The sequence below is a fragment of the Rosa rugosa genome, chromosome 1 (genome assembly GCF_958449725.1).
Source record: "Rosa rugosa chromosome 1, drRosRugo1.1, whole genome shotgun sequence".
Taxonomy (NCBI): Eukaryota; Viridiplantae; Streptophyta; class Magnoliopsida; order Rosales; family Rosaceae; genus Rosa; species Rosa rugosa.
Genome location: NC_084820.1, coordinates 12,557,446 through 12,569,664, shown reverse-complemented (window position 1 = coordinate 12,569,664; position 12,219 = coordinate 12,557,446). Strand labels below are relative to the sequence as shown.

The window sequence follows — 12,219 nt, the reverse complement described above, 5'->3', positions numbered from 1 at the left end:
AATGCATAGAAATTTTATTTTAATTTTATTTTTTCTCCTTAAATGGCAACATGATGAATTAAATTCTGATCAGCTTTATTGTTGCCTTCGTTGAGTACTCCAATTGATGGGCTGGTCAAATATCTCTTTGAATTCAATTCTTCTGAATACTTAGACTGTGGGTTGCAGGTTTCTGTTTGGGATTTCACTCTCTGATAGGCCTGTGTGGCAACAATTCATTATTTGCTCTTCTGGGTTGTTCTTTGGTTACCTTGTCAATTGCGTCTGTGAGGTTTGTTTCCAATTCAATTTGATCATTTTGAATTATGTTCAAATGTTTCTTCATTCTCAGATATGATTAATTGTTGGTTGTGAACATTTTCTCAATTTTCATTTTAACAATTTTCCTTTGTTGTTGTTCTTAGTTTCATTTTTCACTGTTTGATTGGTGAAAATTCGGGAGGAGAAATTGGATTGGAATAATGAGTATGCTGCATTATGTTTCAAATGGTTGTGTGGTGGCTTTGCTGTTTATAAAAAATCTTAAGGTCATGAACTTTTCTCAGCTACCTAAACAGAGTTTTGGGACACTGTTTAGGTAAAAATGGGTTTTCCTTGCCATGTTTTTATTTTCCAATGTCAAAGATCAGCTTTTCTTAGTTGTCATGTTTGTATGTTCTTCTATTTTTGGTTCAGTTCTCCTTTCATTGATTTTTCTTTGTCACAAACAGAGTTTAGAATAACGTTTTGGTGAGAATGGAATTTCATTTGCCATCTTATGATTGTACCTCAAATTACATTTTTCATGGTGTTAACATGTCTAACTTAAATATCAGGAATACGTGTATAATCGTGAAAATAAGTATAGTAATAATTACTGTTGCATAATCCTCGACTGATGAAAACCTCTTGCAGAAGTAAAGGCAGGAAATTAAAAATAGAGAAACAAAAAAGAATAGTCTACTTAATTGCGAGGTGTTAAGGGGTTTTGTTCTATAGGTGAGAGAGTCACTTCGTCTTTCTTGGAAATTGTAGAATTGTTAATTCATGGGCATTAAGAACAACAGTAGATGAACCGGATAAACTAATATGTTCTCACCTTATTTGCTGATGCAGGACTTTCAGATTAGGTGGCTTTCTATTGGACTTCTTATTTGCTCACAAAAAGGTCAGAAATTTGATCTGTCATAATGTATTATTCCATTCAAGGGTGATGGGGAGTTGGTAGCTCCAAGATTCAGCTTTTATTGGTTTTCTTGTTTCGTTTTCTGGGTTAGTAAGCTATGCATACCAACTGTTTGATTTAAGTTCTGACTGAAATTCTATTAACTGTTTGCTGACGCAGCAGCTACCTATTTTTTTGAAACTGAAATTTTCTGTATCATGATCATTTAGCTAACTACGAGCAGCTATAACCTTTTATCTAGACCTTCATTTTAGAGCATAATGATATGTTAATCTTCTTGGAGTGCGGAGAGCATGATTTCATCAGATTAGAGTTGAGCTTTTGAAAAAATTAAAATATGTCAAAAGTTGATGTGCCATCTGAAGCTTATGACCACGACTTAGGTTTTGAATTAGGCACAATTGTATTTTATTAATTGTTCAGTTAGTTTTTTTTTTCTTTTTCTTTTTTCTTTCTTTCTGAAACATATAGACCTTTTGCAATTGTATACAGTGCTACGCAAAATAGTGGATTGCTATCTTACACATTTTTGAAGACCACAGGAAAGAAGACATTTATATTTTTTTTGAATTGGAGAAATAAGTTTTTAGATCATCTTGATTTTGTTATTGGTTTTAGACTATTTTTGTTACTCCTTATGTTAGGAAACACTTTGATTGTTACTTTGGTTTTATTATTATGAGATTTATTATTGGTTTGACTATTTCAATTAGTTTTAAATATTTTCATGTAATATGGTAGAGAACAATGGGTGACAAAACCATATGTATTGTCAACATTTTCCTCGTAATAAGCAATCAATTGTAATGAAAAAGAATTTCCTCGCTATAGGCTATAAAATGTATAACCACGAAAATAAATTTCATCGCTATACAATACACAACTTATGACGACAAAAATAAATTTCCTCGTTAAAGATTATAATATGTATGACGATGAAAGTAAATTTCATCGCTATAGGTTATACAACTTACAACGATAAAAAGTAAATTTCCTCGCTATAGAATATAGTATCTACCGCGATGAAAGTAAATTTTCTCGCTATAGACTATACAACCTACAACGACAAAAGTAAAATTCCTCGGTATAGACTATACAACCTACAACGACAAAAGTAAAATTCCTCGCTATAGACTATACAACCTACAACGACAAAAGATAAATTTCCTCGCTATAGACTATACAACTTACAACGACAAAAGTAAATTTCCTCGCTATAGCAAATACAACCTACAATGACAAAAGTAAATTTCCTCGCTATAAACCTTATAACCTATATTGACAAATGTAAAGTTCCTCGTCATTGAGTACCTTTGGCGAGGAATACACCATATAACCTACATCGACAAATGTAAATTTCCTCGTCATTGAGTACCTTTGGCGAGGAATAGTTTTCTCTCGTACAAGATACATATAAGGAAGAAAATAAATTTCCTCGTTAAAGATTGCTTATAGTGAGGAAAGACTTCCTTGCCAAAAGATACCTACAACGACGAAAAAAAATTTCAATTTTTTTATTATTTATAATTTCTAAATTATTTACATATCATTAGCGAGGAAATAATACTTTAGCGATGAAATTTATTTTATCGGGAAATATATTTAACGACTATTTTCTGGCCTTCAAAAATTTTTAGTGAGAAAAAAGTATGAGTTTAGGCGAGGAAAAAAATTGTAGCTAAAGAATAACGGCGAGAAAAAAATATATTCATCGCGAAAAGGGATTGGCGAGGAAATAGTATTTTTCTTGCGGAAACTTTTCTTGACCACCCTACCGCGAGGAACTGGTGACAAAAATATTTTCCTCGCGAAAACACTACTGCGAGGAAATCTCAGTTTTCAGCGACAAATTTGTTCCTCGCAAATTAGCATTTCTGTTGTAGTGTACTTATACTTGGAATACAGTACACATTGTTCAACACTAATTAGGGCTGGGCATAACCGAATGTAAAGCGGTTTTCCGACCGCACCGACCCGAAAAATGTGGGTCGGTTTCCGAACCGAATGAAGAAACAAAAAAGAGGAAAATTTTCGAACCGAAACCGAATATATACGGGTCGAAAGCGGTTTTGGTCGTTATACCGACCGCTTAACAACCGAACCGACCGGATTTGTATATATAAATTAAAATATTCAATTATAATATGATTGTGTTTCAATACTTGATAGGTTTGTTTTTCTTTCCTTCAGTGTACCTTACCTCACCGAATCACCACAAAAAAGAACCCTAATTAATGTAGGCTACACCCACACAGCCACATTCATTTGTGATTTCTCTCTTTCAGAAGCCTATCTCTCATTCTCTCTCAACCTCCAAATAAAAGGTCAACAGCTCGATCTCCCTATCTCTCTCCAAGTCTCCGACGTCTCCCTTGGTCAGCCATCTCAGACTAGAGACCGGTATGTGTGAAGAAATTACTCTCATGGGTATAAAACTTGAGTATAGATACTGGGTTTAAAATTGAGTCTATCTCTCTGCACATCTATGATTATGGAATATGATTATGGTTTGGAACTGTGGTTTGGATCGGTGGTTTATGATTATGGTTTCAGAAGCCTATCTCTCATTCTCTCTCAACCTCCGAATGAAAGGTTGACCTCTCGATCTCCCTATCTCTCTCCGAGTCTCCGACGTCTCTCCTGGTCAGCCATCTTCGACGTCTCTGTCTCCACCGAAACCGACCCGCCCCGATTCAAGAATTCGGCCCAACCGAAAATTCGGCCTAAGCCAGCAAGAATGTGGTGTTCGGTTCCAGAAATGAGATTTCCGATTATTTCGATTGGTGTTCGGTTTGGGCTGGTAACCGACCCGGCCTGACTATGCCCAGGCCTAACACTAATACATAATTATTCCTAAACTTGAGTTTGACAATTCCTACAGCCTTCACAGCCATTTCTTGTCCTTCTTGCTTCTGCATTTCATCTTCAACTTCCACACACAGTGAGATCAACTAATTGATACTCCATTTTTCCTTCTGAGTCTTGTACAAGGTTTTGAGTTGAGAATATTCATTTGGGAGTGAGTCCAGAATCATGTACACAAGAAATGAATCATCAATTGCCATATTCAGTGCTCTTAGCCTTGCAGCAATATCAGAACCTTTCATAATGTACTCTCTCACACTAGTCTTGCCATTGTATTTCATCCTTGCAAGAGACCTCACCAAATTCTGCACTTCAGCCTTATCAGAAATTTTAAACTTTTCTGCAATGGAATTAAAGAACTCCTTGGCCAATTCTGAATCAGGTATACTGCCCTTCACATTCTCATGCATGCTTTTCTTGATCATGATCAATGCCATCTTGTTATGCTTGTACCATTTGTCATGTTTCTCCCTTGCCTCTCTGCTAGAACTCTCAGTTAATGCTGCTGGTGGATTTTCCTTCAAAACGTGGTCATAATCCAATATCCCCAGATTCAATTCTATGTCTCCTTTCCATTTCTTAAAGTTTGAGCCATTCAGAAGCTCAATCTGATTGATACTCATTAGAAAGTGCATAGCTGCATGTGAAATGATCAAATAGATCAATCTAGTGTAGCTTAATACCAGAATAAACTGAATGTCCCAAAATATGATGTAGTGTATATATGCAGCCATATGAAACTTTATCAATTTTAAGACTTTGACAACCTTTTGTGGTGTACTATTCTCCATTGATATATGAATGTTCATTCACTCAATATACATATAACAGATTTAGAACCAAATGTCTGCAACTGCATTTCTTTGGAAATCAGTACAAATTAATTTTAAGTTTCAAAACCTGTGACTTTAATAACAAAACATTGACATCCCTTTTCTCTTTTGACATAAAGCCACTTTGACAGTATATATGTGCTTAAAGATCAACAGAATGATGTGAATATTTCTATTTAATACATTCTTAGGCCACTTTGACAGCACTTGATGCATTTATCTTCATATCAGTCATCAGATCAACATATTCATACACCAATTATCACATAATCTTAATGATACATGAATATATATACATATACCTATGATATGAATCTGATATGAACTTGAATATGGATCTTAAAATGTTTGACATTTTTCTGTCATGAACATATGATCCACAGATCCACATGTATATTTTGTCGAATCAATGTATGAGGACATATAAGATGAAATTAATATAAGTTTCTAAATCAGCATATCATGATCATGAATATACAAATAAAGTTATATGAATTACTTGATGTGGATTAAGATAATTGAAATTCCTAGAATTCAAAATTTCAATGCAGTTAATTACTTCAACATGTAAATGATCTATGTATGGTTGCTTTGATACCAATTGTTAGCATGAGATATGAAATATATCAAATCACACATTATCTGAACCTATACTAGATCAAATCATGTTAATAGAATTACTGCAAATTAACTGAATGTAAGAATGAACTAGGGATTGAAGACTACATATCAATCCTGAAATCTGCAGAAAATAAGAACACAAGAATATGAGCCCAGAAAACTTACTTGATGCACTCCCACTGTCCATGATAGCCTTCTCCTAATTTCACCCTTATGTTCTCTTAGTATATGGGACTAAAATCAAGAACAACTCGTGCATTAGAAGGGACTAATCTGACATATATATACAGCAACCTTGCAAATCAGTTTCATCCATAAAGAAACTGCTGCTATACCTTAACTGTATATCAGCCTTAACTGCTTGTCTAACTGCAACCCGATTTTAAATTCAAATAACAGATAAGCTTGTCTTAATATGATACTAGACTCCAAACACACCCTATGGGTGTAGATAATTACGCGGGAAGTTATTCCATAGAATGTGGAGAAAACTGCTGCACATATTTTGTTTTTGTTCAAGGAAAATCCTAATTTGTGTTTGGCCCAAACCCTAGGTTACTTGACCTAGTGGTAATAGGATTACATTAGAAGGATCTAGATTCATATTCAATGTAACATTACTTTTCTTGTATGATTGAGATTCTATACATTGTAATCATCTATATAAAGAGGCTCCTCTTATCAATGAGAATACACAACAATTTTCTCTCAATTCCCGTTTCTCTAAAACACGTTATCAGCACGAAGCCCTAACCCTGAAACCGTAATTTCGTAGTCCTCAAATTCCAGCATCCACTGCCGCACCCCTGTGCCTGCCCTGCGCGCATCTACTGTCGACAAATCCTGCCCTAACACCGCGACCCCGCAACCGTACGGCCCCGCAGCATCCCTGCAGCATCCTCGCGACATCGCGACATTCCCTCGCGGCTCCGCGGCATCCCTGCAGCATCCTCGCGGCATCGCAACATTCCCTCGCGGTCCGCGGCATCCTCGCATCCCCGCGGCAACCCCGCTCGCGGCATCGCGACATCCCCACAGCTACTTCGCGGCATCCCCGCGACATCCCTGCAACATCCTCGCGGCATCGCAACATCCCCGCGGCATCCCTGCAGCATCCTCGTGGCATCGCAACATCCCCGCGGCATCCCCGCAGCAGCCCCTGCAGCGACCCCGCAGCATTCCTGCACAGCCCCGCATAGCCTAGCTAGCTCCGGCTACCACCTTTGGCCACCAGATTCCAGCAACTTTTCAAGGTAAACTTTTCTAAAAGTTTCCGTTTTTGAAGTTTTTCATTCTTTTCTTCTTTTCTCGGGGACTTCCAACCTCCCTTCTTCTACCCCCCTTTCTTCTTCATAGGGGAGACCAATAGCCGAACTGTGGGGGTTCGTGCTCACTCCAAGCTTGGAGCTTATAGAGTCCTCCAAACTTAGAGTTTGTTGAGAAGAAAAACGATCGACCACATACATCATTGTTTCGATCTAATCCAAAACCCCTCTTGGAATCGGATTTTCTTGGAAGCGACTACGCTCAGAAAATCCCTAATTTCTTGGAAGCGACTACGCTCAGAAATTTTATAGTTTTCATGGTAGCCTTTTTCGCTCCGAAACTAACCCTAATCTTGTGTTATTTTTCAGGATGAGTAACCTGAATAAGTTGAACTTTGTTCCACTGGAGACAACTGGCGCATGATACCATAGGTGGGTCCGAGATGTGCGCCAACATCTTAAGGCTGATGGACTTCTGGAAACCATCCAAGAGCCTAGTTAGAACGTGCTCTCCATTGAGCAAACTACTGCTTTTGAAGCAAATCAAGCTAAAGCCATAATTCTCATGACAAGGCACATGAATGACGCGCTCCAAAGTGAATACCTCAATGAGGAGGACCCAAGAAAGCTATGGGTAGAACTTGAGCAGCGATTTGGCAACGTTCGTGACTCCCTGCTTCCTGATTTAGAAGTGAGATGGCATAGCCTCCACTTCTGTGATTTCAAGTCTGTACTTGATTATAACTCGGAAGCTCTTCGTATCAAGTCTTTGATGGAATTTTGTGGCCAAACCATAACTGATACGATGTTGATCGAGAAGACTCTCTCTACCTTCCCCGTCTCTGCCCTGATGATTTCAAAGAATTATCGGATTGATGTGAATGCAGGACGTATCACAAGGTTTCATGAGCTCATTGGCGCCATGAACGTAGCTGAGAAGCACGACAATATCCTTGTGAAGAACTATAATGCTAGACCCGTGGGAACCAAGTCTATTCCGGAGTCTAACTATAGTTGCGCCCCCAAGGGAGGACGCAAGGAGCGAAACCTTAAGAGTAGGGATAATTCTGGACGTTCTGGTCCATATTCTCGTCCTAAAGAGGAAGGAAATCGCCAAGAGAGGCGTGCACGGAACCGTGGAGGTCAACGTGTGAAGAGAGAGAGAGGCGGAGGCTCCGACCATGGTGGTAACGCCACCAAGAGCAATGGTCGTCCAACTCGCGCCCCAAAGGCGCCTCGATCAAGGGAGCCTGACCATAATGATGTTTGTTTTTGATGTGGATCAACTGAACATTGGGCAAAGGCATGTCAAGCACCCCAGAAAGTTGCAAACGCATACAAGACGTATCGTGAAGCAAGGGAGGCAAATTACATGGAACAAGAAGATCAAGATGGCGATCTCGATCTAAGGGTGGAAGACTACAAGGATCAAGACCCAGAAACTGATGATTTTGATTAAGTCTTTTTATTTTCCAAGAGATGTAGGCAATTGCCATATTATTTTTTGTAGTAGATGCCAATGGTATTAGTCTTTCTTCAAAGTAGGCGTACTCAATGCCAATGTGATGTCTAGGAAGGTTTTGAGATAAGTGGTACTTAAGCGAGTTTTGCTCCACCGACATCTCTCTACTCACCTAGTCACATTTGCATTGGAATTACCGAAAGAAGTTGGATGACCGCCATTGTTTTGCATTAGCTAGTTTATTGGATTAGATTTTCCTTGGTCAAAGAAACGATGATGTAATTCCGTTTGGCTTATTAATAAAAGTTGAGTTCTTTTCTTTATGACTCCTTTTTAATTATGAGCTTTTCTTTTAGGAATGGATGAACTACAATGTCTTGCGGATAGTGTGACTACGCACACCATTCTGCGCCATAGGCAATTATTCTTAGAGATGTTGCCTACACATTCCTCTGTGACTACGATGGCTAGGCCATCAGGTTTAGTTCAAGGACATGGAATCGCCCAATTCCTATTGGCAAATGGCACCTTGATTAAAGTCGCAGAAGCTCTCTACGCTCCTAAGGCAAATCGAACCTTATTGAGCTTTAAAGATATAAGAGCCAACGGATTCCATGCGAAAACACATGCTGAGATCGGAAGAGAGTTCCTTTGCATTACCTCTAATGATTGCGGACGAAAGCGCATCTTAGAGAAGCTTATGTGTCAATCTAGTGGACTTTATGTCACTACAATTCAACCAATTGAATCCAATAATGTCATAAGAGAAGATCTTTTGGATTCTGACACATACTGGCTTTGGCATGACCGACTAGGGCACTCTGGTCGTGATATGATGCTCCGTATACTAAAGACTTCACACGGACATCCTTTCTTCAGAGTGAGAAGAAGCAAGAATCGAAAATTGATTCATGGACTCAGCAAGACCGCAACAATTGCAGCATCTGGCACTGCAGCTGTATTGGGGCCCCATAGGGCCACCCAAGTCCCATGTGATGACGCCATCAATGGCGCCAACCATGAGCGTGACGCCATGGTTGTTCCTCCCAATGGCCATGACGCCATAAACAACAATTCTCATGGCTCCACCGCCATGAGGGGAGATGTAGTCACACATTTTGCTTCTAATAGCACTACAGACGCGCAGGCCCAACCAAAATCCTCATTGGTTGCTTCTAAGGCCCCTCGCTCATTTTGCAAAGCCTATTCCTTCGGGAAATTAGGATCGAGACCGTCTTACGCAAAGGATCCCAAAATACTCATTCCGTTCTTACAGAGAATCCAAGGGGATATCTGTGGACCAATTCAACCATCATGCGGACCTTTTAAATACTTTATGGTATTGGTTGATGCGTTGACACGCTGGTCACATGTCGCGCTATTGTCCACTCGAAATGCTGCGTATGCTAAACTCCTCACCCAGATTATCCGTCTACGAGCTCACTACCCTGACCATCCTATTAAGTCAATTCGACTTGATAATGCTGGGGAGTTTACATCGAAAACGTTCGATGAATATTGCATGTCACTGGGGATTGATGTGGAGCATCCAGTTCCCCATGTTCATACCCAAAATGGTCTCGCCGAAGCCGCTATCAAACGACTACAGATGATAGCACGGACATTGGTTATGCGCACCAATCTCCCTGTTTCTGCCTGAGGATATGCAATATTGCATGCAGCGACGCTAATTCGTCTACGACCCACTACAACCCAATCTTACTCTGCGTTACAGTTAGTGACTGGGTACGAGCCTGATATCTCGCACTTACGCATATTTGGGTGTGCCATTTATGTGCCTATTACTCCGCCACAGCGTACTAAGATGGGTCCACAACGACGAATGGGCATCTATGTTGGCTATGAATCTCCAACCATCGTCTGCTATCTTGAACCCTTGACAGGCGATCTCTTTACCGCTAGATTTGCGGATTGTCACTTTGATGAGACAGTCTTCCCATCGTTAGGGGGAGATAAGAACACATATGTTTAACAGGAACGACAGGAATTGTCGTGGTCTGTCCCCACTATGTCACAGGATTGGGCAAACCAAGCCGGTTCACGTTTACCGGTTGGCAACAGCACAATCTGTAGAGGTGAGTTTGTGGAGCTTTTAGCTTGTGAATATCTATGTCATGTATAATAATGTTCAATTTAAAAATTCTGGTGTTGCTTACTTTTGAGAGAAAATGTGTTGACAGGGTCGGATGTTGAAAAGAGCTTTTAGTAAGTTGAAGCTTGAACATGTAGTCATTGGAAAAGGGAAGTTCCATCAGGAAAGAGCCAAGCCTGAGGCAGAATTCTTGGAGGTATATACTCCATTCACTTCTGTTTTTTCAATCATTTTCTGTCTTAGCTTGCCTGGTCTTTTTGGTGGGCTGCAGTTCCATCATGTGCCTTTGTCTTAGTGTGGTTTGTATGCTATACTCTTCAGGAAGAGGATCTCATAGCAGTTCTCCGAGAAGAAGAATCTGCTGAGGACAAGATGATACAGACAGAAATCAGTGACGAAGAACTGGAGAAGGTCTTGGATCGCAGTGATCTCGTGGGGACTCCTACTGATGCTGCTGCTGCACTTCCCCTAAAGGGGCCTGGCTGGGAAGTGGTGGTTCCTACCGCTGGTGGGGGCATGCTCTCCACCCTTAATAGTTAGTTTAACTGTTATTTGAAAAGGTTGGACTTGTTAGTTTTTGTTGGCTATCAATTAGAATATTTGGGATTATGGATGGATTCTATAACTGATTTTACTGGGTCGAGGACAAGTTATGGGGAGCTGAGAAATGATGCTCCAAATGGGCTCGGTTGTTTTGTATATGATAGAAACCGAGCAGAAGTTGCGATAGGCCAAGACAACCTTGATGAATATTTTGATGCTGAAGAACTAATGCAATAGCCATTTCTAAGTTATGATTAGTTCTTTTCTGGTGTCCCAAACACTATTCAAATATTTGGATATCAATGAAGGAAAGTGCATGGTGTTTTTTTATCTGATTATGACCACAACCCCCAATTCCCTAACTTTGAATATTTACCTAGTAAGGAGGAACACTTTCAGCTTCCACAAGACAAAATGTTCAAGCTGTATTGGTTTTTTCCCGGAAATCCCCAACGAAAAATACACGCTATGCCTTTATGGCTTTATCATAGGAGTTGCTAGATGGTTATTTTGTTGTAGATGACAAAAATAAAAATAAAAAGAAAACGGAATTTAAAAAAGTTCCGTTGCCGGGAATCGAACCCGGGTCTCCTGGGTGAAAGCCAGATATCCTAACCGCTGGACGACAACGGATAATTGTTCTAATAATCGATTATATATGATATATATCCAGTTTAGTCTCTGAGCTTGGTTATTGCTTGGTCTTATGATTGACCAATTTCCAGACCAACCCTCCTGGAGTCCTGGTAACTTATCTTTTACTGTTCTTCACTCTAGAGGAAGATAAATTATGCATCTTTTTTTTACGGCTAGAACTTACATACTTGACTGTTTATTATGATCCGGAACTACTTTCTAGCACTAAGTTTGAGCATTGAGTCACCTCAATCAATTTAACTTGTTCAAAGAATATGATCAATGATGAATTTCAATCGGAGGACACTTTATTGGGCTTCATCAGTACACTGGCTCTCTTATCTTCATGACAGCCCAATATATGCTATAGAGTGATTGTTATTTGTTGCTGTTTGAAAAAATGAAAAGGGATATAGTTGACAATGTCATTTCAAGATAAGGGCCTTTTGAGGTTGCCCATAGAGGGTCCAGATATATGATCATTTCAAATGCCCTACATTGTCTTTATTTGGTGTGTCTGGGTCATGGAAATTATGGAATTGGGAGAGTTTTCCTTTTTCAAAAGGGAAAGACATAATTCTGTGCGAGTTTCCAGGTTTACAATTTTGACTGAGATGGACAACTCTACTTTGAGCAGTGAAATAGTTTTATGTAGTGATAGGATATTACAATTCATTAACTTTTATATTTATGAGAACCTTACCTTTGTTGTTGTG

At 39.3% G+C, this 12,219-nt stretch overlaps 2 protein-coding genes and 1 non-coding gene across 3 annotated transcripts; 1 reads left to right on the top strand and 2 right to left on the bottom strand.

Moving 5' to 3' along the window:
- Positions 1 to 4,116: 4,116 nt before the first annotated feature.
- LOC133744264 (uncharacterized) lies at positions 4,117 to 4,653 on the bottom strand. The gene has a single exon (XM_062172425.1). It carries the CDS (start codon positions 4,651 to 4,653, stop codon positions 4,117 to 4,119), a length of 537 nt encoding a protein of 178 aa, XP_062028409.1.
- A 5,593-nt stretch (positions 4,654 to 10,246) lies between these two features.
- LOC133727404 (ATP-dependent DNA helicase DDM1-like) lies at positions 10,247 to 11,183 on the top strand. Its single transcript, XM_062154990.1, has 3 exons — positions 10,247 to 10,307; positions 10,413 to 10,520; positions 10,646 to 11,183. Exons 2-3 carry the CDS (start codon positions 10,419 to 10,421, stop codon positions 10,862 to 10,864), a joined length of 321 nt encoding a protein of 106 aa, XP_062010974.1. The 5' UTR covers positions 10,247 to 10,307; positions 10,413 to 10,418; the 3' UTR covers positions 10,865 to 11,183.
- A 245-nt stretch (positions 11,184 to 11,428) lies between these two features.
- On the bottom strand, positions 11,429 to 11,500 carry TRNAE-UUC (transfer RNA glutamic acid (anticodon UUC)). The gene has a single exon. It is a non-coding gene; the product is annotated as a tRNA-Glu (tRNA).
- Positions 11,501 to 12,219: the final 719 nt, after the last annotated feature.

Excerpts from the sequence above, each read along its gene's own strand:
- LOC133744264 (XM_062172425.1), bottom strand. The coding sequence starts at position 4,653 with ATGAGTATCAATCAGATTGAGCTTCTGAATGGCTCAAACTTTAAGAAA.
- LOC133727404 (XM_062154990.1), top strand. The coding sequence starts at position 10,419 with ATGTTGAAAAGAGCTTTTAGTAAGTTGAAGCTTGAACATGTAGTCATT. Across the intron at positions 10,521-10,645 it reads CTGAGGCAGAATTCTTGGAG|GAAGAGGATCTCATAGCAGT; the intron begins GTATATACTCCA and ends TATACTCTTCAG.